Source organism: Arvicola amphibius, chromosome 1, assembly GCF_903992535.2.
Source record: "Arvicola amphibius chromosome 1, mArvAmp1.2, whole genome shotgun sequence".
In the NCBI taxonomy this organism is placed as follows: domain Eukaryota; kingdom Metazoa; phylum Chordata; class Mammalia; order Rodentia; family Cricetidae; genus Arvicola; species Arvicola amphibius.
The window spans coordinates 47,826,688-47,854,222 of NC_052047.1; the positions used below are offsets into that span (position 1 = coordinate 47,826,688).

The 27,535-nt window shown below is 48.9% G+C and overlaps 1 protein-coding gene across 3 annotated transcripts; it reads right to left on the reverse strand.

Annotated features, from left to right (window-relative positions):
• On the reverse strand, positions 1 to 27,535 carry Slc34a2 (solute carrier family 34 member 2). Of its 3 annotated transcripts, none has more exons than XM_038315155.1 (13): positions 27,450 to 27,535; positions 12,214 to 12,328; positions 11,984 to 12,118; positions 11,063 to 11,191; positions 9,377 to 9,520; positions 8,748 to 8,859; positions 6,235 to 6,430; positions 5,593 to 5,688; positions 4,814 to 4,934; positions 3,542 to 3,709; positions 2,736 to 2,852; positions 2,518 to 2,642; positions 1 to 1,930 (listed from the first exon to the last, which is right to left on the reverse strand). In XM_038315155.1, the coding sequence occupies exons 2-13, from the start codon at positions 12,323 to 12,325 to the stop codon at positions 1,301 to 1,303; spliced, it is 2,085 nt and encodes a 694-aa protein (XP_038171083.1). In that variant the 5' UTR covers positions 12,326 to 12,328; positions 27,450 to 27,535; the 3' UTR covers positions 1 to 1,300. The 3 variants fall into 3 exon arrangements, with proteins under 3 accessions (XP_038171083.1, XP_038171073.1, XP_038171091.1); XM_038315145.1 differs by lacking the exon at positions 27,450 to 27,535 and adding an exon at positions 21,146 to 21,173; XM_038315163.1 differs by lacking the exons at positions 11,063 to 11,191; positions 11,984 to 12,118; positions 12,214 to 12,328; positions 27,450 to 27,535 and adding an exon at positions 10,040 to 10,466.

Sequence of the window (27,535 nt, forward strand, 5' to 3'; positions counted from 1 at the left end):
ATCGCTATTTACTATATAACTTATGAAGTATTCTGTACAGATGCATGGCTATAAATATGCCACATAAACGGCTATTTGGAAACGTCTCCAGAAGGGCTCAATTTGGCATCTCAGCCTGCTCAGGCAGGGAAGAGTGTGCTGAGAAGGTGAAGGACAGTCCTGTGGTACAGCCACACCGGCTCTCCTGAGTCAAGATGAGCAGGTGTGAGAGCTGAAAAGCTCTAAAAGGCACGGCAAAGGTTACCTGGTGTGAACAGGAGCCCGCCCTTCACTTGGAGTCACCCTGAGACTCCGAGCTTCATCATAATTGAGGGCGTCTAGCCACTCCCAATCTCCTGAGAATTCCCTCGGCACTCTGTAGGCGTGAAGGAAGGCAGGACAAAGCTCACCTACAGAGGACATAAATCTGTGGGGGGGGGGGGGGGGAAACGTGGCTGGATGAAACAGACCACTAAAAGCTGGCCCACAAAGTCCTCTTGCAAAAAAGAAATGGGAAGAACAGCCCCTTCACAGGCAAATAATCCCAGATGGCAGCAAGAGGGAGGGCTTGGGTCCCATCAGGAATATTGCTATCTGACGGAGAGTGTCATTTACCGGCAGCCACAATGCCTCACAGTTTGTTTCTGGGTAAGTCCAATGAAGAACCGCAGGCGTGCAAACCAGAGGGGTGAACCCCGCATGTCATGGACCCCTAGCCAGGTCTGACCCCCATCTTAGAAACCTCAAGATGAGGGTGCTGTGGGCAACTGCTTGGCCTGGACAGCCCTGAAGAATGGGTTGTCCTGTGATGTAAACTAGAAAGGCTCAATATGAGCTCCAAACAATTGCTTCATTTTGTCTGAACTGGCTGGTCGGAGGCAGGGATGCCTCGGGGGATACCACGGAGAGGGGGTAGATTCTGATAAAGAGAAAAATGTGGATAAAGCTTTATACCAAGAAAGGTCAGCTTTGTACAGCTATTTACAGATAGCTCTTATATAGGCCCTTTCCAGAACCTTCCCTAAAGCCTCCTTTAACACTGCCCTTTGGGTGAGGACAGTCTTTTTCTACTAGCATACTCTAGGCAAGACATGGATGTCTGTCATCTGTGGGTCCATGTTCACAGTCTCAATCTCTGTCTTCCGAGAGGGGAGATGCCCTTGGGACAAGTCCAATTCACCTATAGGCTGAAACTCTGGTAGGAGAGCTAGAGTTGATGTCAGCTCTGCTCCTCCTCAGGAATCTGGCTGAGGTGGCAAGACAAGCGGGAGGGGCGGATCTCCTGGGGTTTAGGTCCGCCGCTCCCAACTACTAGGTCCCCCTAGAACACTGTCGTATTGGACATGGTCTTCATGCCCATGGCCTCCGCTTGGCCCTTGCCCTCATCTTGGAAGTCTTTGCTCATAGCTTCATTCTCAAAGGCCCCAGAGGCCTTGACAGGGACATCCTGCTCCTCTTTCTCTTCCTCCAGGTTCCTGCAGCACTTGCTGCAGCGGCAGCACTTGCAGCCACACACCATGCAGCACACACGGCAGCAGACGCGACAACAGCAGCAACAACGTCTCTGGAAGCAGGTGGTGGCCAGGGAGATGACATTGTCCCAGGGTTTCAGGGAATGCATGCACAAGGGCAGGAAATTCCAGTCCCTGAGCTTCAGAGGCAGGATGCGAGGGCAGCGGGACTGCAGCATCCGGATGCATACGATCAGGAGCACCAGCAGGATAATGGGCACGCCCACGCCCACCAGCACTGGCCAGCCTGCCAGAGACAGGCCGAACACCGCCAGCGGGGTCAGGAAGAAGAAGAAGATGAGGTAGAAGACCGCGAACCAGCGATACTTGGCGGAGATGTTGCCCAGGCCTTTAGCCAGACGGATGGGCAGTCGGGTGAATGGGATTGGGTACCACAGCAAGATTCCGGAGATGTTGAAGAAAAAATGGCACAGGGCAATCTGAAATTGAGGATGTTGGAGAGGTGATGGGGTGGAGGGAAACAGAAGTCTTTTTGGTGCATGGATATACATTCTAGAGCTTTATATACATTCTGTGAAAACACAACGATTAACTATCTGGAGATAACGGAAGGACCGGAAGCAAGTGGCTCCTCTGAATAGCTGAGCTTTCAGGTCAGAAGGTGCCACCTAGCATGGCCTTGCCTGCTGCTTCACCATGCCTTGGGAATAACATCTCTGCAGATGTAGCTGTTTTAAACGCCTACCTCTTAAGAAACCACAGATTTGACTGTCCTCATCCCTGGCTCACTGTGGCTTCTCCCAGTATCTTTGCTCTGTCTTTTGGATGTAACATAGAAGGTGTGGCTCCCATGAGAGAATAGTCTGCATCCTGGGTATAGGTGTGCCACTGAATCCCGGGACACAGGAGGTGACAGGAATTCTCAATGGCACTTTTTATGAAGGTGGGGCCAACATGGGCTCCATGAGATCGACCCAAAACTCCAAAACCAAAATAAAACAAAACAACTGCTTTGCAAAACCACATATGAATTGTATCCCACCCAGAGCCAGGAGCAGGTGCTTACCTGCAGAGAACTCCTCAAGGTGCTTCCTGGGCTGGCTAGGGCTGCCAGGATGGCAGTGGTGGTGGTGCCAATGTTGGAGCCCAGCGTGAGTGGATATGCCCTCTCAATGGTGATCACTCCAATACCTAGTGCGGAAGGACGGAACACAGGGCATGAGCCTGGGTAACGGCAGGAGGAGGCAATGGTGACCGGAAGGAGGACCCAGGGCAAAAACTCACCAATGAGTGGTGTCATGGCAGAAGTGAACACGGAGCTGCTTTGCACAATGAAGGTCATGCCTGCCCCCACAAGGATGGCTAAGTAGCCAGTCAACCAGGCAAAGGGAAAGGGGAAATCTGGAAGACAGAGAAAGAAGATGTCACGGGTCCTGGGGATGGCATAGGTGGGAGGCCTGGCTGGCACGTCCTTATGACACAGGAGCAGAAGCTAGGGCAAAGGGTTGGACTCCACACATGATCTGAGAGTGCCAGGTTCCTTCCTTAATCTAGGTCATCCTGCAAATTCACATAGAAGCCAAGGCTATGGCTGAGTGTCAGACAGACACAGAATGACAGAGGTGGAGTTAGAAACATACCGCCCCCTTCCCTAGCCTGGTCTGGCATCATTTCACACCCGTGGATAAGCTATGAACACTGTATGCATAGAATTGGGCCCCTGGTTCTGGCAAATACATAAGAGCAGGGCTCTCTCTCTCTCTCTCTCTCTCTCTCTCTCTCTCTCTCTCATGACAGCCCTGGATGCAGCTGTTCATAGCCACACTGAGATCAGAGGGGTGACATAGTAGTCTGGCACATATGGAAGTCCTACCCAGGAGAAGGTCCAACCCGCTGCTTTTTTTCTCAATGCCTGGCCCACCCTGCAAGGGGAGCCTTTACCTGTTCCCCTCCCCTCCCTACACAGGACATTCATTCCAAAGAATTTCTGGGGAAAATAGCAGCTTAAATCACTGTAGCTCGATGGATCGAAGAATGAGTTCCACATCAAGAAAATTGTAAGATAAAAAGGATTGAAGTGTTGAACCTACCAGTATTAAGGGTCTTCTTGATGACAACGGCAACCTGTCCCTTGAGCACAGAGCCCAAGAGCTTGACTATAATAATCAGACAGCCACAGAGGACCAGCAGGGAGACTGCAAGCAGGATGATGCCCACAGCAAGATCTGGGAGACTGAAATTCACAAAGATGTGCTGGCCTGAAGAAACACAAAAAGCCTTGTCAGGAGGGCAGGGGCCACCCTATCTGGAAAGACTGGCACCTGTTCTTTCTTTTTCATGGAACAATCTTGAGTGGCAACTAGACACGTTGGAGCTCAAGCTAACGATGTCCTTCTTTGAAGTTTGCCTTGAGACAATGCTGCTTGTTGTTTTTAAAGAAGCGTTTTTTTTAAGTGTGCGTGTGCATGTGTGTGTGTGTGTGTGTGTGTGTGTGTGTGTGTGCGTGTGTTCGTGCGTGCTTGTGCCCATATCAGGTACCTATAGAAGCCAGAAGTCAAAATTTCCTTGGAGGATAGTTCCAGGTGGTTGTAAGCCACCTGATACAGGAAACTGCAGTTCTTTGTATGAGTGGGACCTGAGTTTAACGGTTGAGCTATTATCTCCAGGCCCTGCTTTTTGTTGTTTGAGAAAGGATCTGGCTGGTACCACCAGGCCTGAACTAGAAACGTGTTAAAAGCTGCACTTCCTGGGAATGGAGGGTGAAGTAAGGTCTAAAGTCATCGCTTGGAATAGATGGGCAGGCACAGGTGTCCAGCCCAATTCATCCACCACTGGTCTCCAACTGATTTTTACTACAAAGCATTTGGAGACGTTCCTGGTGACAAATCTTGTGAGCCACAGTTCTACTGACAGGTAGCAACTAGAGCGTTAGGGGTGAAACAAGTTCGCCTATTCTGTGGAAAGAATCACACTGTATCAAGATAATCAGTGCTCAGCATTCATGGTGGTGGGATAGAGAAGAACCGGGATTCAGGCTAGTTTAAATGGAAGAAAGTCTTCCTAAAAAAAAGGCAAGTATCAGGAAGGTTCAGTGCCTTGTTCAGATGGGACTCCCTGAGTGAATAGTCCCACATTGTCAAAGCAGCCGTCAGTTATCCTGACTTCCTGACAAAGGGACACTAAAGCCCACCAAGTGAGCACAGCAGAATCCCCTCACAAGCTTTTCGGGTGGTATAGAGTCGCCAGAAGGCCTAGGCTACTCTTCCCCTCTCTCCTGTAGTCACCGGGCTCCCCAAGAAGAGCTTTGCTGGTCAGGTTCCTAGACTACCCCCCAGGTGGCCAGTCGGCCACCTCCCACTCACACTTAGCAAAGTTCTCCTTATGGGTGATGTTCTGGATGGTCCAGGTCTGTACGCCATCAGTCCAGCAGTGTGAAGGGGAGGTGCAGTTATCAGGTGAGGGAACGGTGACATTCATCTGAGTCTAAATGACAAACATGGGAAGTGTCCACAGTGGGAAACAACAGTAGGAACTGAGTGGGGCAGCCCTTATCTTTGAGGCTATGCAAGGGCTCCATTATAGGGGTGCCTTCTACCCTTTGAAAGGTTAGTGGGAAATCTCTTGGAATCACTGAGATAAAATCAGTTTTATTATTTTATTACCAGCCTTTAGCACTCGTGCGTGCATACACACACTCTCTCTCTCTCTCTCTCTCTCTCTCTCTCCACCCAAAAATTAAGGGAGAGCCACACCCAGACTGCACAGCAGGTTGGTTAAGTTTCCCATGTGAGAGCCACAGTATGCATTCCTCCTCAGGAAGAATAGCCTGGAAAATCGAGATGCCCCTGCTGCCTTCTTTTGTGCTGTGGGACAGAGACTTCACAGTCTCCAGAACAAAAGCAAAGAGGCAGCAGAAACCTTTCAGCCTTCTGTGAGAGACGGCATTGTCCCAGGCCAAGGAGTGTTTCCCTAACAGTGAAGCAAATGCAGCTGTCTCCCTGAAAGGAGGTGGTCAGATTCGACTCCCAAGAACCTCGTTTCTTTCCCCCACTGGCTTCTGATTGCTGCTTTTGAACCCTTCGGGTGGCACACCTACTCACCCATCACCCGCCGCTTGCCCAGCCACAGTGCTGACACTTACCACATTGGTAACAGTTTTGCACCAGATCTTGATCAGGCTCTTGTTCTGGGCTCCCGGATCACTCATGGCAATTTGTTGGATGACCTTTTTATCCAGCTGAGGGGATCAACAGGGAAGAAGGGTCAGCACACTCTCTGCCTGGCGGATGTGGTGGGTGTTGGAGGACCTTGGGTGTACTGGGGGATGTGACTGTGAGCCAGTGTACTCACACTGTATGCAAAGACCTCTAGTCCCACCACTCAATCCTAACCTCCGACAGAGAATATCATTATCCCCTAGAGATTGGCAGATACTCAAAGGGAGACTGTACAGCAAGGGCATTGATAGCCAGGAGGTTCTAGGTACCTGTTGTCAAAGTTCAAGTCCCAGCTGGCCCTGGGTATCTAGGACAGACACCATGACAGGCCCAGGTGGGAAGAGCAGTAACTATCAATAAGTTGTGCTGACAATAATGAGAAGAACGTGGCCCCAAATGCTCATGCAGATGTGCCCATCACCTCTAACCTCACCCGATCAGTTCTTAACTCAGAGGGTAAACCAGGCTGATGTCAAGGAAATAAAGCTGACACTCAGAAAAATACCTAAGGCTTGTGTTCCAGTCCCTGGCCCCTTGTGATGAGGGCTGTACTAATATTACTTCACCTGGATGATGAGCTTTGTGAAGGGGTCCGTGATGACTTTCAGAAGGTCTGGGGCGTCTTCTCCGTTCTTGAACTTGAAGGTGTCCACCACAAGGTTGGTCAAGATCTCTAGGTAGTGGGTGGCGGCCTCCAGAGGCAAGAGCACCAACACGGAGAGCCAGTTGAAGAAGTCATGGACAGTGGCCCCTGCAAATGCCCTAAGGGATAGAAGCCACCACCAATATTATATTCTGAGTGAGGGGATGCCAGACAATTGGGCATTGTATTTGTTGTCATCCATCTGAGTACACACAGGTGGCTGGCTTAGTAGGACATTGTCAACCAGTATAGTATGTGAGGGCTAGAATCCTAACGACCATTGGTTAGCAGAATTGCATCAGGCCACCCCAAACCCTCCTTTATCAAATGTTTAAGGCAGGAGAATGGCTCAACACTGGCTGGGTGAACTTGGGTTCAATTCCAAGAACCTACAACTCCCGTATCAGCAGGCATGCATATGGTACATACATATACAGACAAACACACTAATAACTATAAATTATTATGAATACTATCTCTGCATGCTTGTTTGTACACCACATCCATGTCTGTTAGATAACCTGTAACTGGAGCTATATACAGTTGAGAGGCACCATATAGTGACTAGAATCAAAACCGAGTTCCTCTGCAAGAACAATTGTTTTTAACCACTGAGCCACCTCTTCCACTGTGCCTAGACCACTTTAAACTGCTTGGAAGGCGATCTGACCCTTGAAAAATGAGAGCAGTGGGGCAGACAATCAGAATCTTACAACCTGTGTGTGTGCCTCAGTGTATGTGCACCACAACGGTATAGGAGGCCATCCGAAGCCTGGAAACTTCAACTACATGCAGTTGTAGGCCACCACATGCCGTGGGAACTAAAGCCTGGTCATCTGAAGAACACTAAGTACTTGAGCCATCTTAACAGTCCCTGAGTTCTAAACCTTCAAAATTTTCTCAAAATTCTGAGACACACAACTTGCAAATTAAGAAACTATCTTTAAAAAAAAAAAAAAAAAAAAAAAAAAACAAAGCCAGGCAAAACCCAAACACTGGCATAGGCTTTTTCCTCAATGAAAATGGAAAATGTTCCTTCTAGAAAGATCTCCGTGTCAGAAAATCGTCCCCCTAGACATGCTTAGTATATGACACTCTTGTTATATGTACTTGGTATATGACGCTCTCCTTCAAGAGAGAAGCGCTTGATAAGCAGATGGGGAAATACTTCATTTCGCTAGTCAAAGAAGCGCCTTGCAAGTCCCAATGTTTGCTCTATGGAATTAGCTACTCTCATTTATCCTGGAGAAGGCAATTTAAGAGACTATACTTCTGAAAGAGAAAATGATTCAAACATTTCCTGGTGCTCGGTAAAATGTACAAGAGACCTACAACATTTGATACAGTAATTATTATAGATATATAATAATAATTTTATACAGAGAGAGAGAGAGAGAGAGAGACAGAGACAGAGAGAGAGACAGAGAGAGAGAGCAATAATCCAAACTTTTGAGGATGATGTCAGACACACAACCAATTTCACAACCAATATTGGCTATGGAAAACATAATAATAGTATGGGAAAGTAGGTCTTAGGCTTCTGATTCCTTAGGCTACAAGGCATCAATCAATGTAAGTAATACAAGATGAGCCCCAAATGTCCAGAATTGAAACCTCACTGGAATCCTGGCTGTGTCAGTCAATGACGGCCCTTTGTCGCCTTTGGCATCAAGATGAATATGATGGGGAACAGAGAAGGCTGTCTGGCGTGATGAGGAGATCAAATTAGAGAGTGCCTGCCTTAATGTGTATCATCGCATCCATCAAGACATGTCATCAGGAACCCAATGAGGTGGCGCAGGTAGATGGACCACTGTGATAGCCCATTCACCGGCAGACACGACAAACATGAGCTGTCTCCCAACAGCCTACTGCAATGTCAGCTGTTTGGCCACACCGCGATGGCATCACAGACAGGCTGGGAATTGCTTCTATATTTTAATAAGCTCTGGTAAGAGTCTATGGCTGGTTGGAAATGCGGGGAAACGCGCTTAATATGCACGTTAACGTTTTAAGAGGGTTTCCCCTTGCCTGCCTTCCAGCTGCCCTATTTGTCATATTTGCCTGTGCCAGCTTATAGGTAAAGAGGTAGTTGAGACAGCCAAAAATGGAAGTTTTAGGGGGTTATAATTATCTATGACTAAGTAAGACAGTAAAGCCCGCCCCAACTGGCCCTGTTTAATGCTACCACCCAGCAGCGCATGTCTAGCTAGTGCTTACCTTTCATGTGCCCTGATGTGGTGCCAGGTGCTGGATATTATTATCCTGGCTCTACAGATCAACAAGTAGATTTTCATCACCTAGGATTCCCAGCCCTTGTTGGACTCTTGAGGCTCCTTCCGAGTAAACTTTCAAGCACACCTTCATGACTAGATAAAGGCACTGATACCAAAAACAGACCTGGTGGGCAGAAAGCCTCTGCCCTAAGATGCCTACCTTCTGAACTCATTCCGGTCTCCCGCCTGCATAAGTGCCACGATAGTATTGGTGATGGAGGTTCCGATGTTGGCCCCCATGATGATGGGGATAGCAGCCCGCACGGTCAGCACTGAAGAGCAGGAAAGAACCGTGAGACAGCCTGAGCCATGTTCCACCCAAACCCCAGTGTGGGGTGAATGTACTGACTGCAGCTAATTACTCTAGAAAGGAGTTCTTAGCTTCTATTGTGAGGGGGTGCAGGCATACATAACAGTACACAGCTGTTAAAATCCATGGTGGCGGGGGAGAGTCAATGAATCTGCATGGGCTCTATTCTTGAATGTAATTTTAGGGCACTAGCTAGCCCCCTGAAACCCTGTGGGCCTCACTTTGAAATCCCCTGTCCCCTAAGACAGAGCTCGAGCCATTTCACAGGATGCCAGGAGCCAGTGATTAAGGGAATGAGTGAGTCTCAGGGCTGTCAGAACACCGTACGGTGTGTGGCCCAAAGGTTCACGAGACATTGTGTTGCGCAGCTTAGGTGGTCCTCCTATTCACAAGGTAGAGAAATTCTAATTCGTTTTGGCTAAAAGACGGGAAGGTAACTGTGACCTGGCCTAGAGAGAATTAGAGCAGGTCCAACTCACGCGATGAAGCCACCATGCTGACGATGATGGACGAAGATGTGCTGGAGCTTTGCACCATGACGGTCACCAGCACCCCGATCACGAGCCCGGCCACAGGGTTAGACATGATGGAATTGTTGCTGAAGAACTGTCCAGCCATCTTCCCTGGAGGAAAAATGATGATCGTGTGAAGATGGATGGGTGGGTGGGGGCGGCGGCACCCCGTCCTAATGCCCACACAGGGCCTGTTGTCTGGAGAGTGGGAGCCCACTCCACATCAGGAGCTCCCCTGGGCTGTGAGTCCTGTTTCCTGTTCTTTTTCCCTTGCGTTGTCCTGAGAGAGAAGCTCTGTAAACGTGAGCCTCCCGTTCCATGTCTGAGTTGGTGCAGCCATGGATCTTATCCCTTTGCAGCTTCCCACACCTTGCACGCTCCTAGTCAGCCTTTTTCCAGGCTTCTCTGTTCAAGAACTGGGCTTAGTATAAATCCTAATCTCTAACCTCCAGCTGAGCCTGGCTCACTGAATTCTAGGTTTCTTTGGGAGTGTACCCATGTGACCCTCAGTCCTTCCCCAACCCATTTTAAAGCGGATGCGTCAAGAGGGACTGGATGTAAATTATGCCGACAATCATGATCACAAAGCCATTCCCCTTATGAATGTTCCCGAGGATCAGGGAAACTTACCACATCCAAAGGCCAACTTGCACCTCTTAAGGCCCTAACAACTGACCTACCATTCACCCCACATCTCTCAGGTCAAAACGATCAGCTCAGCTGGGCATGGCGACCCACGCCTTTAATCCCAGAACTTGTGAGTTCCAAGCCAGCTAGAAATAGTGAGACCCTGGCCTAAAACCAGCTTAGAGCGGGTGTGATGGAGCACGCCTTTACTCCTAGTAGAGGCGATGTGGTTTAAATAGGGAGTTCCAGAACAGCCAGAGCTACCGAAAAACCCATCTCAAAAAATAAACAAATAAATTAGGAAAACAAAATTTAAAAAGAAAAATAAATTTTAAATTTCTATTTTTAGTTCAAGGCAGCAAAAAAAGCAGAACTTGACTCCAGAGGCTTGTCACCCCCGATCTGTGCTCTGGAATCCTCACTGTGTTCATTACAGGTTGGGTAAGTCTGGTTAGTTAGTGACCTCTGAACCTTGGTCCCCTCTTACAAATGGGAGGGACTTTAGGAAGGACTCTCCAGACAGGGCCACTCAGGGTGCTATCTCTCTGTTGTCACCCATGAAGGGTCCAAAGTTAACTGAGCACACATGGCCACTACACTTCTGGGGTTCTGACACACTGGCCACCAGTCCTGGGCTCAGTCTAGGGAAGGCATCCACTGTGTATGGGTGGGGGGTGCTCTCCTCACCAAGGGCAGGCTTTGATCTCGCCTACTTGCTAAGGCCCATACTCTAGACAGCAGGGAGCCCCAGATAAAAGGAGTCCAGCAATTTCCTGCTAGGATTTGGGTACAATAGAAGGGACTGATAGCTGAAATCAGCTCCAGCCCTGGCTCCTGGCTTAAGCCACCTGAGCCACTTAGTTCCAGGCCTCTTCTCCGTGATGGGGGAAGTGTGAGCTGCTGTGTCACATTTGCCCTCACCCACTCCCGACCATGTTGAGGCATGAGGGCCTGTGAACTGACATGAAATTCAGGAGTTGAGAAAAAAAAAACCCACCTCCAGCCCAAGGCCTCCAGGGTCCTTACCTCCAACCAGTTGAAAGGCACTGCTGAGTACATCCAAGGAGCAGACAAATAAGTAGAGGAAGCCCAGGAGAAGAATGAATTTCCCAATCCCCTGGAAAACGCAGAGAATCTTCCCTTTGGTGTCTCTCTCTGCGGGGGAGATTGGTGGTGGGGGGGGGGGGAGAAATCACAGTTAAAATCTTCTCAGCTGGAACAAAAGTGTTTGGTAAGGGAGCTCAGGGCTCCTCCACCTTCTACCACCACTGGCTTCTTCTGTACAAAGGCCTGGAGCAGGGCAGCCTGTACTGCAGGTTTCCTGCCAGTTCTCTATGGGATGCATTGCATTGCACCCCCCTGAGTGTTTCTAGAATCAGAAGAGGGGAAGCTTGCTGTGCGCTAAGCTGGGAGAAGCAGCGGACCAGAATGGATGTTTAAGCGAACCACAATGTCACTGAGGGGGTGAGTAGCTAAGAGCATGTGCCACATGGTGCAGGGTCACAGGCAGTGGCTCCACAAAGCACTGTCAACAGCGCAGATAAGCCCTGGGATCAAAGCTGCAAAGCTGGTTGATTCCCCAGCCCAGACACCCCGCGCTAAGCTGCAATAGTGTCCCCCTACCTCTCCGACTTGGTTCCCTCGCCCTCCGACCACCCAAGTCACCTAGATGGCTGGGCCCCTTGCTGATTATAATCCCACACCTGGAGCAGAAAGCAGACTCTTGCTCCTCCCAGCTTTGCTGGCTGTATTCTTGGCAGCTCTTATAAAGCCTATGACTTATCAGCGTACGCTGAATCTGTTATGGCCTCTGTCCCTGGTTCTTTGAAGCAAAGGGCTCCCTAATTATCATTCTTTAGAAACCTGTACCTGTGACACAAAGGTAAACACTGTAGGCTGGCTTGGTACTTTTTGCTGGTCCCTGCTGAATGCTAGGCATCCTCTTACCTGACCATTTGATCCCAGTGTCCCGGAGTTCAGGCAGGTCCCAGGGGTCATTCCCCTCAGTGGGCTCCTCTATTAGGACCACGGTGGAATAGGAGGGTAGCAGCTCAATCTTGGTTACAGGAGTCCCACTCTCATCTGCTCAAACAAGTAGTAAAGGCCATGAGGAATGAGAGCCGAGTCTCGGTGGGTCCTCAAATGGGGCCTGTCCCCACTAGGTAAGAAGCACTTACTTTGGTTGGGCTCCTTGTCCTTGACTGCTATGTTAGACTGTGGACCTGAGGCCCCTTCAATGAATTTATTGGGGTTGGGCTGGGCATTTTCCAACTCGGGCCAAGGAGCCATGATCTGCAAAAGAAAAGAGAGAGCTTGAGGGATGCATCCACTCGTGTGACAGCTGCCTGAGAGAAAGCCACGCTTTACAAGTCTACTTAGGAACGGGGGACAGGAAAGATGCGTACGCCAATGGACTCCGTCTGCTAGTTGCACCGAGGCAAGTTCAACCGAAAATAAGCACCAAGCCTCAGCCGGTGTGTGTGAGATGTACATACTCCTCGGCAGCCTGTTTTCCCTACCATCTGGGTCTTCTGCGAAAGCGTGACAGTGCCACTCAAGAGTGGATGTGCCTCGGGCCTTTCTGTGTGCCTCCAAGCATTCAGTACCAGTTTCCACTGTAGAATGGGGACAATGCTTCATACCTCTTGAGCTATGAGATTGGGGCCAATAAATCACAACTATCACTGGGTCATCCTGCCATGATCAATGGCCCTTTATCAGAGCCGCATTGTTTCCAGCCCCTGCGGAGACTTCCTCATAACCCATTTTCTCCACAATGTCCCTCTCAGTTACAATGCCAGCTCACCTGGCTGGCCACCGTTTGCAGCCTATGCTGACACCACGGAGCAAAACAATCCAAGGAACAGAAGATTCACAGAAAAGGAAGTACAAACAGCGAAGAGTTCAGCCTCATCAGCAATTCAAGATGTGCAAAGTAAGTGGTGTGGGCGGAGGGTAATCTACTGTGCTGCGGAAGCTAGGTTGGCTGCCTCACACTGTAATCCCAGCACTCAGCAGCCTGTGGCGCGGCGGATCGCCATGAGTTCCAGGCCAGCCTGGGCCACCCAGTGGAGCTCTAGGGAAGCCTGGACTAGAGAAGAAGTGTTATCTCTGGACAAAGATGTACCATACTGGAGAGGATGCTGTGGGCACAGGCAGGAGGCTCAGAAATGGGTGGCACCGCGGCTCAGGTACCTTCACTTAATCTGGCATCTTCGCCCTACTCATTTGTTTCCCTTTTGCAAATTAGAAGGGGAGGAACATGAGTGCTCTGAAACACCTGTCTTATCCCGATCAGTTCTCCTGAGAGGGTTCCCAGAACCAGGGTCCAACTGACCTCTACTTCCTGCTTACTGAAGGACAGGCACTACCAAGAAAGGGGCATCCTTAGGACCCAAAGCTCTGCCTGGCCCGCGGTATAAGGCCCGATACATGTTCACTGAAGTGACGTCAGCACAGACCAGAAGGTATCTCCTGCTCAGTCATTTACAGATTTGTAAATAAAAAAGCCAGGAAGTGTGTTCTAATGAAGGCCGATCAAGGTATAACAGATAGCAGATCACTGGCGGTGGTAAGGAAAACCAGACCCAGGCAAGTGCTCTTTATTATGAATAGGAGCATACTTGTCCCTATTCAGGCAAGGTGGTAACTGAAATCCAGAATCATTCCACGGGGTTCAGAGTCAGGGTGGGACGCCTGCATCTACCCCACTTCAGGTTAAAAGAGCTGGCTCTAGCCAGGTATGTGACTTGTGGTTTTGAGGCCAGCCTGGCTATACAGATCAGGCTGGGCTAAGAGAAGGATGCACGCATGCACTCATGCATGATTGCTCACACACACACTGGGCTGGGGAGGATGCTCATTGGTACAACACTTGTCTAACCTGGCTAAGACCAAGGCACGAAAAACAGCAACAAAAATGACAATAAATTTGTAATAGGTTTGTCATACCCCACTGCTCTATTACGTGACCAGGAGATTACCAGGTAATTACCCAGGAGAAAAGGAGCTCTCAGATGGGAAAGTCAATCACAACCAAGATCCAAGTGCTTCGCCCATTCTAGAGGCTCTGTACAACTCTCCCTGAATTAATGCCAAGTAGGGAACACAAAGGACCCTAATATCAGGGAGCCAACGGTGGGAAGGTTGAGCGTGCCAGACCAACTTGGGACAAGTAGTGAGAAGATACCATGTCTCCTGACACACCTGGGTGAAGGGGTGAGCTACGGGGATTCGTCTGGGTCCGCGTCGGGAGCGAAACAGTTCAGACCGAAGGTCCAGCACAAAGTAAGTGTCTTGCTTCACCTCCCATGGAAAAGAGTCGATGGCACACTTCCTGGGCACACAAGGCAGGTGGGAGGAGGAGCCTGACTCATGGCTCCAACCCGAGCTTCCTGCCCTAGGTGCTTGTAGGGAGGAGTCTTTGACCTGCTCCCTGGGGCTATTATCAGCCTCTCTGCTGTTGCCAACGGACATCTCCACTTCAGGTTCACCCCAATCTATGCTAACTCTTTGTCCTTCAGTCAAGACACGTGTCCCCTTCCGCAGAACTTTTCTATCTGACTCCTTGTTGTCATTGCTCCAGACTTTCAAAGCCATCTCCGACTGTTCCCAAACCTCCCAGACCTATTGGCTCTACCCCGCAGCCAGGGCCTCTGCAACCGAATGGAAGTCACTGCTTCCCTAGTGTGGCCCCCACATCTCATGGGTGAACCTTCCTAACACAGTTGTGCTACACAGTTTCCCCCGCATTCTACCGCCCATTGCTGCCTTCAGCTGGTCCCTTTTCTCTGGGTGCACTTCCCCACAAAGTGCAGTCCCGCCACTTCTGTCCTCATGCAGACATTGCTCCAGCTCCCAACCCAGATCCTCCCTCCTCTCTGCGCTGGCCTTGCCCTTCTCAGTCTTGGCACGTGCTAACTGTGTGACTCACCCGGCACTCCATCACATATCACTGTGACATCTCTTAATCTCTAATAACTAGGAACATTTAATGAGCATCAAAGAGCTGCCCGGTGCCAAGCTGGTGCCTGATAGACAGTCTTATTGGGGCTTTGTGCACGGAAAGGAAGGCAGAACTACTGCAGAAGCAGCCTAGCAGCCGAGAGCCAGCACTTCTGCCAGGCTGGGGCCTCACCCACTGTCAGGAGTAACATTAACATGAATTGTTTCCTGCAGCACATTTTACCTATGGAATTGGGAACGGGTGGTGGGCTACAACTGGTATATGATTTACATTTCAGAGAAGGTGTTGTTATGGACTGAGCGTTTATTAACCTAAACACTGGCAACTAGGGAGAGCAGGTCTCTGGTGGAGGGTGTCCTGTGTACTGAGGGATATTTAGCATCAGCCCCGTCTCTACTAAACGCCAAGATCCTCACTCCGATTTTTATGTCTTGAAACATTGTCAAATATCCTAAGGGACTGAAGTCTCCTAGAGGAAACTTGGATTTTTAGATGGCCACTTCCTGGGTTCAAGACCCAGTTCTGCCTATGTGACTTTTGGGTGAGTCCTTGTCTTTTAGTTTCCCTGTATGGAGATGACAGCTGTGCTGATGGGGCTTCTCAGAACACTGTAGCCCTTGTGACTACGGAGTATCTTGCTAAAATGACGATAGAAGATTATTATATCACTAGGAGCTATAGCATGAAAACTGCAATCTGTGTAATCCCTGTACTTGGAGAAAGGGAAAGAAAGTCAAGACATCAGTGAGACTGTCTCAAAAACCAAAGATCATACCAATCTCAGCACTCAGGTGTCTGAGGAAAGCTAATCTCTAAGTTTAAGGCCAACCTAGGATAGTCAGACCTGGTCTCCACATCACCCCCCACATACACACATACACACATACACAAAATCCATCTTTAAAGCTGGGCAAGGCAATGGACTCCTGCAATCCTGAAATTTGAAAGCCTGATGCAGGAGAATGGCAAGATGTATGTCAGACCAGTATAGTGAAACAGACGTAAACTAAGAAGCAGGATGGACACTCACACACAAGCCTTTACAACTACAACGAGCTATTTGTGACTACTCAAGGAACGATGTGGGGGCTCACAGAAAGGGCTCTCTTCTTGGAGGCATACTGAGAAATTTGCAGAGCCATCCCCCACTTCTATCCCACCCCCCCCCCATTCTAATAATCTTAAACACAGGGATTGTTTTCCCCTCGTGAACATTTACCTCACCTTCGCAAAGCAAACCTAAGTTCTCAGAGGGCAGTAACCTGCTGGCTTCTCCAGTGCCCAGGAGAATGAACACAGCAACCAAATGAAAAGCCAGTACTCAGGGCCTGCCGCGGGAATACACCCATCCATGTCATCTGTGACTAAGTAGCAATGTGAGCCTGAGTCTTCCTGATAGGAGGCTGTCCCTTGTCACCATATGCAAGTGGAACTGACCAAGATGTGTTGACTAGAGCAATTATCCCTAGAACCCGTGGCCTGATGTCACTACAGCCCCACCAAGGAACTTCTCCACAGCAGCCAAGTGTGACTGGTGTTGTTATTTCCCTGTTAGCTACAGGGTGTGTTCTGTGACCAGAATCAGATTTCTATGGTTGGCCAGGACCCAAACAGGAAGACTGTCCCTAGCCTCTGTGGCATATCTGCACTGCCTTCACCCACCATTCCAGTGCCATTTACTATTAGTTTGTCTCTATGGATTGCCTGTGCTCCTTCTTGGGAGGACCACCTTATTCCGAGCTCAATTACTCAAGTACACTTCATAAACACTTTCCCTATGAGGCAATTCCAGTACTCACTTTCCCCCATCACTGCTTGGGCCATTTCCTGGTGGATCCATCCACTTGGCACAACCAGCTTTGGCAAGCATCTGGGAGCACGGTCCACCCAGCCAGCTCTCTAAAACATCTGGCCATGCCATTCCCGGCTCTCTCTACTCCCACAGCTGTATGTACCCTTAAAAGTAGGAGAAGTAGGACACCTGGCAACCATCCAGCCACGCCACTCTGCTGCTCTGGTGCACACACAGCCCCATTCTCCCGGACCCCTGTGCCCGCTGACCCAGAGTCTGCAGCGGGAACTCTGCAGCTAAGGCTAGGCCTGGAGCAAGCAAATACCCTACAATTGGCCAATGGAGCAGGTCATCATCCCAGGGATCCTCCAGGTCCCTGCAAGTAATACTTCCGTGGAGACTAGAGTGTCTGGCAAGCAGCAGTGAGACAGCGCTGTGGTGGAGGGTGGCCAGCCCTGGGGAGCCGCCTAGGCTTCAATGTCATGATCTCGAAAGAGAGCGTCTGTCATATTCCTCCTGGAGCGGTTATGACAGTAAGTGTAGGTGAAGCCTGAGCACTGCCCAGGAGAGTCACCCAGACTGGAGAAAGGAGTGGCATCATGAACTAGTCCAAGCCCCACTTGGGCTACATGGAGATTTCATGGCCAGCCTTGGGCACAATAAGGATCCCAAGGGATGAGTGATGCCCTGTGACATGACCCCTCAAAAGGCAAACAGAGTCAAAGAGAACCAAGGAAGCAGTCTACAGTTGCACCACTGCCTGGGAATGACATTATTCAAACAAAGAAGGAAATTTTCTTTCCAGGATACAATGAAAACAAAGGCAAAGAGGTGAAAAAAACTTGCCTAAAAGTCACACAGTTCAGTGTCTCTGTGTGCACACGTGTGTGTGAACCCAAGGATGCATTTTCAAAGCTAGAGCCTTCATACACCATAAACCTCACAGCCAGGGGAGGGGGGTAGGGAAGCCTTCAGGCCCCATCCAAGCACTCAGAGCCTCTTTCTGGCTCATCAAGGACTCAGGAACACGACTGCAGGAATCACTCCTGTGGCCGACTGAATACCCAATATAGTGATCAGAAATTCTGCAATGACTGTTTTGCCCAACACAGCAGTCCTCCAGGTATGTCTCCTGAAGAGGGGAGGAGCTCCTAAGTAGGGCAAACAGAGCATAGGATGTCGATCTGAGGTCACTGACCCAGAGACATGGCAGGCACCGAACCTGCTTCCTGCAGGAAGGGGTTTAGCTGTTGGGCCCTCCAAAGGTTTCTCCTACCTCCAGGTGCCATGGTTCATCTACTTGCCCACCTAACACCACATTCCTGCATTCTATCATTCCTGCCAGAAGCAGCTAACAAGGAGGGAAGCCTTCCATCTAACAGGATGACAACTGTCAGGTGAGAGCAAGAGCTATCCCAAACGCCCTAGGTCCTGAGCCCACACCAGGATCGCCCTAGAGAGCTGGATGGGAACCTCACTCTTGGCTCCACTTCAGGCAATCACACACAATGCCAAGAGGAACTCATTCCTCCTGGGCAGGCCCAGAAGGGGAAACTTCTGGGCTCTTCTAGGACTCACCAAACAGGGAAGTGTGGGGCACCTGGCAGTCACCCACACCCTTTGCATTGTTTGAGCCTCTCCATCCAGGACCTGACTGGGAGTTCGGGGAGGTGGGGGGAGCTGTGTTTAGAGCTTGCCTAGTCCAAGAATGAAAACATGAAATGGCCCAGGTCAGTGGTCCTATTTCCTCACACCAGGTGTGACCACAGCACAAAAATGACCACTGAACAAGGACAGTGGTTGGTGCTGGCAGGCGGGCGTGTATTGAGCACCTACAGGCTGTGTTATAAGCATGCACACCTGATCAACTCGTCTAATTTAAGGCGTTTGGGGGGGATCAGAATGTACCATATGACCCATATAGCTTATGGCAATCCTCCTGCCTCAGCCTCTCCAGAAGTGAGACTGCAGGTGTATGCCACCATACTCAGCTAGCCGTCACCTGAGACCACCTTCAACACCATTCTCCAAAGGGAGAGATCCGTTTTTTATTTATCTTTTGGTACTAACTTTATGACCGTACCTAAAGGAAACCTGAGATACAGGAAAACTGCTCAGAGAATCACTACAGCTTCAGAGACAACTCAACTCCATGCGTCCGATGTTCTCTGGAGACCTAAGAAGGTCTTAAGCTTTAAATGAAGGAGCTAGAATCACTGAGGGTAAGAGCTGCCTTCCCTTCGCTTCCTTTAATCAGGAAAGCCCCTCCCTCACAGGAGAGGTAGCGACGTGATCGGAAGACACTGTGTGGTGCTTGTGGTACATGCCTGACATCCAAACACTGCAAAAGCTGAGGCAGGAGGATTGTCATGTATGATATGTCCTGAGCTACAGCAAACCTTGTTCATAAAGGGGGCGGGAGGCACAACTAATGGCTCTAGATCTTGAGAGTGGCTTTTTGTTTGTTTTTGTTTTTTTTTTGTTTTTGTTGTTGGTTTTTCGAGACAGGGTTTCTCTGTGGCTTTAAAGCCTGTCCTGGAACTAGCTCTTGTAGACCAGGCTGGTCTCGAACTCACAGAGATCCGCCTGCCTCTGCCTCCCGAGTGCTGGGATTAAAGGCGTGCGCCACCACCGCCCGGCTGTTTTTGTTTTTTGAGACATGGTTTCTCTAGCTTCGGAGCCTGTTCTGGAACTCACTCTGTGTACAGGCTGGCCTTGAACTCACAGAGATCTGCCTGTTTCTGCCCCCAGAGTGCTGAGATTAAAGCAATTGTTGTTGTTGTTGTTGTTGTTGTTGTTATTTTGGCTTTTTGAGACAAGGTTTCTCTGTTGTTTTGGAGCTCTTGTAGACCAAGCTGGCCTCGAACTCACAGCTATCCACCTGCCTCTGCCTCCCGAGTGCTAGAATTAAAGGTGTGCCCCACCACCGCCTGGCTAGTAATTAATTTTTTAATAGGCATTTGGCCCATCTCTATAAATTTGGGTCCACAAACTGTCACAATGTCCATTTAGTTTGTATTTATGATATTTTAAAAAGTAACTTTTAGTCAGGTGTGGTAGAACAAGCCTATCATCCCAGCACTTGGGAAGCTGAGGCCTGAGGATGACTGGTTCAAGACTATTTTGACCTATATGAGACTGTCTCAAAAAGCCAAAAGCTGGCGATACATCTCCATCTCAGTGGCAGTGACAACCTAGCATGACAAAGTTCTGAGTTCAATCCTTAGGTTGCAAATGAGTTTTGTATTCTGCCTTGTTTGGGGGAGTGAGAAAAAAACCAGAATCTGTAAACCCAAGCATAATGCAATCATTACTGAACACTAGTTTACTCCAAATCAGATTCTCCAAATGCTGTTTTCTTCCTGAATTTATCCTGTGCCTGGTTTATATCCAGCAGCTACAGTTGTGGTAGCCTGGAATAGAGGCGAGAGAGGGGCAACTTGCGGAACATCCCAAACTACTGCAAAGCCTGCCCTTCTTGCCATCCGTTTACAAGCTTACAAAACAGAAAGGGTCATTATCAGCTGGCAGAGGATAAGACAAGTCTCCAATCCCAAACAATGCACTAAGGGGAGGGGAGACTCAGGTTTTCCAGAAACGCCTAACAGAAGGCAGGTTACAGTCTGTAAGTCAGAAAAGGGACACAAGATGACAGAGTCAACCCAGCTAGCACAAAACTCTCCTGAAGACCGCCGCCTGGAGTAGGAAAGCAGGGGTTTAAGAAAATTACCACAGCACCTATGGCAGGCATCTGCTCCCAAGGAGCTTGACCTCCCAAACAGGCACTGCCCTCTCATGCTGGGTCGAGCGTAGATTCTTCCTGCAAGTTACTAACACCTCACTGCCTAGTACCCTCTGCCTGAAACAGAATTCAAACCCTAGATTTCTGCCCCATACGTCTGAGGGGCAGAAGCCTTTGGCCGAGTCCCCTGGAGGCAACATCCTCCAGCGGCCAGAAAACGCCCAGGTGTCACCAGGAGGGCAACTGCATACCGGGGACCTGAAGGGAGACTCACACAGATAATGACCCAAAGAGTGAGCCCAGACGGGTAGCTCCCACCCCACGCCACTCAGGCACAGCTACCATAGAAGCTCCAGGTGGGGCATGTCCACCTCACTAATGTCCCCCTGACAGCAAAGATCGAAAAGATATGCTCTATTTTTCTCCTCTGCAGCCCAGAGCCAGAGAAGCAGTGAAGGAAGTCTCTTGCGCTCAGCATGGAGAGACGTCTATAAGAAGTCACTTTTAAAAAAAAAAAAAGAAAAAATAAAGAAGAAAAAAAAAACTCAGTTAAGAAGGTCCTGAGGACAGAAGCAGCCGGCAGCGCGGTAGCAGCGGCGGTGTACTCACCAGCGCTCCCTTCGCAGGTAAGGGACTGCAGGAGGCACCCAGGTGGAGCGCAGCTGAGAGCCCGGTATATATACAGTGAAGGTGTTGCGCAAAGAGGCCGGCGGCTGTCGCTGTCATCACGCCCCTCGCACATTCCAGGACCGCCTGCCGCCGCCAGGGCACTGCCTACCTGCCGGCTTAATGAGCCCATCGCGACCTCGAGGGCTGCGGGAGAAACCTCAGACCAGGCAGGCAGTACGAACTGCCGGCCGAACGGCCTGCGCCCCGGTGGCGCCCCGCGCGCCTCGAACCCCCTGCTGCCCTCCCACGCGGGTTCCAGCGAACGCCAGCCAGCTAGCTGCGTCCACTGCCCTCTGACTCCTCCACGGGAGCCTGAGCCTTCCTGTCTCTCAGGCTGGAGAGAGGTTAGACACTGAGCATAGACGGGGAAATTCAGGGACAGATTCTTCGCAACAAAGCCAGGATTGTTCGAGGTGCTTTTGCCCTGAGACCTGTCTGGACTGGGCAGTTAGAACAAGGCCAGCAAGGATTTCGAGACTGTCTGGGGAAGGTCTTGAGTGGCACGCCTGGAAAAGGGCTGCTGTCTCTACTGTGAGAGCCTAAGGTTTGTCAAGGCTCTTTTCGGTCAGTTTCCTCCACCTCCACCCTCTCTAACGCAACCGGGAGATCTGCCCTGGGAACAACCCCCCGGGCTAGTACTGAACACAGTGGACAGACACCACCTCTGATCAGAGCATAAAAGCTTTGCCTGGGGCCAAGGAGCCAAGACTAAAACATGGGTGTTGGCACAGGCTTACTTTAGGTCTGCTAAAAGAGAGAGCTAGACTACTCCTTTCGGCCTCAGCTCCAGGTATCTAAGAGCCCATAACTAATATTTGAAGTGCTACACGATGGGACAAGATCTCAGGTGCTCAGCTGCCTGTCTTGAATTTCCTGCTCTGCCCCCTTGCTTTCCACTGCCCCATTTGCTCCAACGTAAAATGGGAATACAGCCCGGTGGCACGCAGCACTCAATGTGCTAATCACCCTTGCTTTCAAAGAGGCCTTTTGGTGTCCGGGAAGAATAGGAAGGTATTAGACTGATCACAGTGCCAATACTGCCTACAGCGGCAAAGGACAGGACTCGCTGAACACGGGGAAGAAGCTAATCCTCCTAGTGGTCCTGCAGAGGGATGGTGCTTGCTCTAGAAGGTGGACTTAAGACATTCCTAGGGAGTGGCTCGGCTCAGCAAGCACCTCTCCAACCCGTGGCTGGTAGAGTGGAGTCCAGACTAAAAGGCTTCTGCTCTCACGTGATCAAGGAGCTCAGCCTTGCCTGCGGCCAATGGTGGGCAAGGCAGGCTGCACACTCCACCTAATGCTAAGTTTCCAAATTCTCCTGGCCTTCACTCACGGGTCATCCAGTGAGCTGACTCCCAGTGGCTAAAAGCATCCATGAGGCGGGGACCTAATTGCCTTCCCCCTTGCTTTAAAATTGCTCCCCAAACGGAGCTAAAGCTTGAAGGCCAGCTCTGCAGAGACCTAGGGAAGGCTCCCTTACGTTCCAGCAAAGTCAATCCAAGAGGCTTTTTACTAAGCATAGACGGCTCTCCAGGTGGCTCTGCTCCACTCTGCTTGCCTGTAGCTCTCTGCATTCCTTCCCTGCAGTGTCTACTCTCAGCCCCTTTATCAGGCTTCTTCAGAACCCTTCCCTATGTTCATTTGCTTTCAGATACCGACTATCCTTAGTGATAAAGCCTGTGTTTACAGGGCAACTTCTAAAATACCATCTATCGCCAATGTGGATTACACCAGTTCACCTCGGCTTAGCGCTGCACTAGGAGGTGGAATTTGGTAAATCATATTAGTCTGAAATTGAGGCTCACAGCCACCATCTTCCCCATGCTACATAAGGATACAGTTCTGTGTAACTGGTACGAGTCTGAAACCTGAGCCTCTGGGGCTGGTGTTTAGGAAAATAAGACAGTTCAGAGGGATGGAAACCCTCGAAGTCATTGCTCTTTGGATTTGTGGTCTGTTTTTTTACTGTGAAAATGTATCCATTGATACTGAGTGCAATATGATTGATTTCTCATATAAACTGTATAAAAGACTGAAGATGGGAAATCCGTGTGTGACCTCTTTGCATAGTCATGGCACTAAGTGAGTTAAGAGTTCATATCAGCAATTTTCCCCTATTCTTTAATATGCTTTTCCTTCACAGAACCCAAAAGTACCTGTATATGAAATAAAGGAAAACCCAGGGCCAAGTGGGATGCTTCACATCTGTAATCTCAGAAGGGTCAGAATTTCAAGGCCAGCCTAAGCCACATGAGACCACGCCTCAAACCCCATATGTGCACAAATGAACACTTGATTCACAGCGCCATCCCTGCAGTGCAGTCTTCAGGAAATGAGCAGCCAGCAGACGAGAACAAATGAAATAATGGACCCCTGCCCCTTACCTCAAACGCATAGTGGATCTAGAGGGGCAAGGCAAGTCTGCAATCATTACTGGCGTACATTCCAGACATTAAAAGAAACACACCTTTCAAATGAAGAAGTAGCCAGAAGTAGTGGGCCCACCTGTAATTCCAGTACTGGGAGGTAGAGGCAGGAGACTCAGGAGCTCAAGATAATATATAGAAAGACAAGTCTGGACTACATGAGACACTGTGTCAAAAAAAAAATTAAACAAGGTTGGGGGTGTGGCTTTAATCTCAGCACAGGGAAGCAGGTTAGTGATGTGAGTTCAAGGCCAGCCTGGGCAACGTGAGTTCCAGGGCTATATAATAGAGAGAATTGCTATCTCAGATAGATAGGTAGGTAGGTAGGTAGATAGATAGATAGATAACCAGGATGAGGACTGGAGATGTCGTAGCACGTACTGCTCTTACAGGACCTGGGTTCAGTTCCCCGCTCTCATGGCGATTCACAATTGCCTGTAACTCTAGTTCCAGGGGATTTGATGTCCTCTTCTGACCTCTGAACTCCTGCACACATATGCACATACATATGTATAAAATTATGTTCATAGCAGCTTTGTTTGTCATAGTCAGAACCTGGAAACAACCTCAGTCGAAGAATGGATAAGGAAAATGTGGTACATTTACACAATGGAGTACTACACAGCACAAAAAAATAACGACAGCTTGAATTTTGCAGGAAAATGGATGGAGCTAGAAAACATTGAGTGAGGTAACCCAGACACAGAGAGATAATCATCACATATACTCACTCATAGGTGGTTTTAAGCATAAAGCAAAGAAAGCCAGCCTACACACCACAATCCCAGAGAACTTAGACACTAATGGACACTAGGAGAGACTTACATAGATCTAATCTACGTGGGACGTAGAAAGTAGAAAAAGACAAGATCTCCTTAGTAAATTGGGAGCATGGGGAACTTGGGGGAGGATTGAAAGGAGGAGGGGAGAGGCAGGGAGGGGAGCAGAGAAAAATGTAGAGCTCAATAAATATCAATAAAATAAAGAAAAACGAAATTATAAAATAAAAAGATAAATTCTGAAATTATAAAAAATTAAACAGAAAGAGTGCATAGGCAAGCCAGAGTAACAGTCACTGGTAGGCATGGTCATAAAAGAAAATACAGGTACATATGACCAACAAAGCAAGACCAAAAGAACACAGCTCTGAACATCTGATACGCATCCCCAGGAATAGACGCTAACTGAGAAAACACTCGAATGATTAACTTATCGTTGTCACAGTAGCCAGATGATACACAGCAATGAAAATGAGCAACTTATTCTCAAGGAAGTGCATCCTATGCACACAATGCGAGGTCAAACAAAGTCAGAAGAGATTCTAGTTGCTCCCGTTAATTTAAAATCCCCAAACCAGCTCCAACTGAATTTTAACATCAGGAATGCATACTTAAGGGTGTAACTTAAGTTCAGAGGCAAGGGCATGCCACAGAAGTCATTCTGCCTGGGGGGACGTTTCGACTGCCCGGGGTCTCATTAGTTAATGAGACCCTAACTAATCTTAGGAGTGGTCATTTCCTTTGTGGTCAATTTACAAGTTTTACTAGACATTTAAAAAAAAAAAAAAACTTTTCTTGTACTATCTGTATACTTGGGATTTGGTAGAGAAAAGATCGTTACAGGTGTGGACAACCACACCTTGATTAAGCATGCAGTTTACAATACAGAACCATAATAACTGAACGGTGTGGTGGGGTCTGGCCGAAGAACAGTGGATCACTCTACTGAGCTCCAGTGCTGTAGAGACTTGAACTGACTGCTGTTATAGAAACTGTACTGTGATTAGCGTAGCTATGAAACCTGATTACTCTATGCAGGACACTTAACTTTTCTACACACTGACTCATTTCTTCTTACAAGATAAGTTTATCATCTCCATTTTATTGATGAATAAATTAAGATAGCGAGATCATCTCGCCCGAAGTCCCGGCAAGTGCTAGAATCTAAACCCAGCCGTCTGGCTCCAGCACTTGCACTGCCATTTAAAATCTGTGCTTCCTGCCGCCACCGTTGCAATTTAATTTTGACTAAGTTTCTTACGAGCTATACCTTAACGCCACACAAATGTTTAGCCCACCATGCAGTGAAATATAAAATAGAAGGGAGACAGCGATGAATGCCTGTACCCAGGGAGACTGAGATAGACGATAGCAGGAGGCCCTGCAATAGGAGGTTACCCTGAGCAGCAGTGATGACATCAGCAGCACAGTGACATCATCTCGTGACAAACTAAGGCAACAAGCAAACTGAGCGGATTCCTGAAACGCCATCATCACCCAAGGATTCCTTAAGTATCAGAGGTTATCCAGCACAGCCAATGTTTGTCATTTGTCTTTGTGTGGTTTCTTAGAGGCGAATCTCTTCCTTTGGACTTTGATGCATGATGTATTTGTATTAAAGTATTGACAAATGTTGGAGAGAGCTTAAATAGATGTATAACTCCACTTTCCCGCACTTGAGGTTGAGGTAAGAGCACAAGTTCCAGGCCAGCCTGGGTTACATAGTAAAGCGCCGTCTAGAAATCGTTGTGGTATTCACACTGACATACGGAAATAGAGAGCCTGGAACTCCACGTCTTTCAACCTCAGCCTTCTAAACGTGGGGCTGTAGACATGAGCCAGCCCACCTTGCATATTGAGACAGACCAAATTTACAATCTGCCTTGAGATACTCAAGGCTCTGCCCCCTAAATGAATGAATCGTCTAGCCATGCAATTGGTAGACTAACGGCTAACGGGTTCTCTGGAGAGTGGGTCTGCCCTAAAAGCCAGTTTGGCTGGGTCTCTAGAACCTTCTAGCACTACTTCTGAGCTTTGCCTAAAAGGTCATCAGATGAACAATGAAACCAGAATAAACATTGTCTTTGTGACTAACCCAGTGTGGGAACTTACATTGTGAGCAGAAGAAAACAGACCAAGGAGACATTGTATCTGTTTCATAATCTCATAATGAAATCCTTTATCAAGCCAACCGTGGACAAGGAGCAGCTCTGAAGAAGCAGAAAGACAGCTCCAGCCTTTGCATGGCTAGCGTATAAGATTGGTGCCGACCTGAGCGCAGGTAACCGGAGATTCATAGTCTTCATCATGAAAATCTTCAGCTAAACATGCCAATTTTGGAGTCAGAAAGAACTTTAAAATTATGATATGCTTATCCATGCATTTAGTTGTAACTTGGCACAGACACGCTAGCTCAACCAAGTCTCAGTTTCCTCATCTATTCAATGGGTATATAGTACATCGACCAGACCCCCTTACCTAACTCACAGGTGTGACATGTTCTAGTATCTCAGAAATCAGAACTGTAAAGAACTGTATAAATATATGTTCATCCTATACCATAATATAGATGCCCCACATGCTGTCACGCCAAATACATGGAGTGGTTCTGGTGACCAGTACACCTGTGAGAGACAACCCTGCTCCAGAGGACTGGTAGTGCGGCTGGAGAGATGGTTCAGGGGTTAAGAGCACTGGCCGTTCTTTCAGAGGACCCGGGTTCAATTCCTAGCACCCACATGGCAGCTCATACCTGTGTGTAATTCCAGTTCCAGGGGACCTGACACCCTCACACAGATACACATGCAGGTAAAACACAAATGCACAAGAACAGATTTTAAAAGGGGGTTGGTAGCGCCCTTCCTCCTGACAGTTCACCCCTGCAGTATCCACCTCACGATGCCCACCTCCTCCCCAGAAAGAGCTTTCAATCCGCTTCCCTTCAGATGAACCAATTCTTCCCTAGAAACCCAACACTCTCAGACAGCTTGCCTCCCCAAATGTCCCGCCTTCCAGTCTGCCCCTGTCTACAGAACACACCTTTAGAGCTGGTAGCAGTGGTGGGGAGTGGAGTTTAAGTGGGGAGACACAGCAGGGAATGGAAGAGGAAACGTCTTATTTTTAAC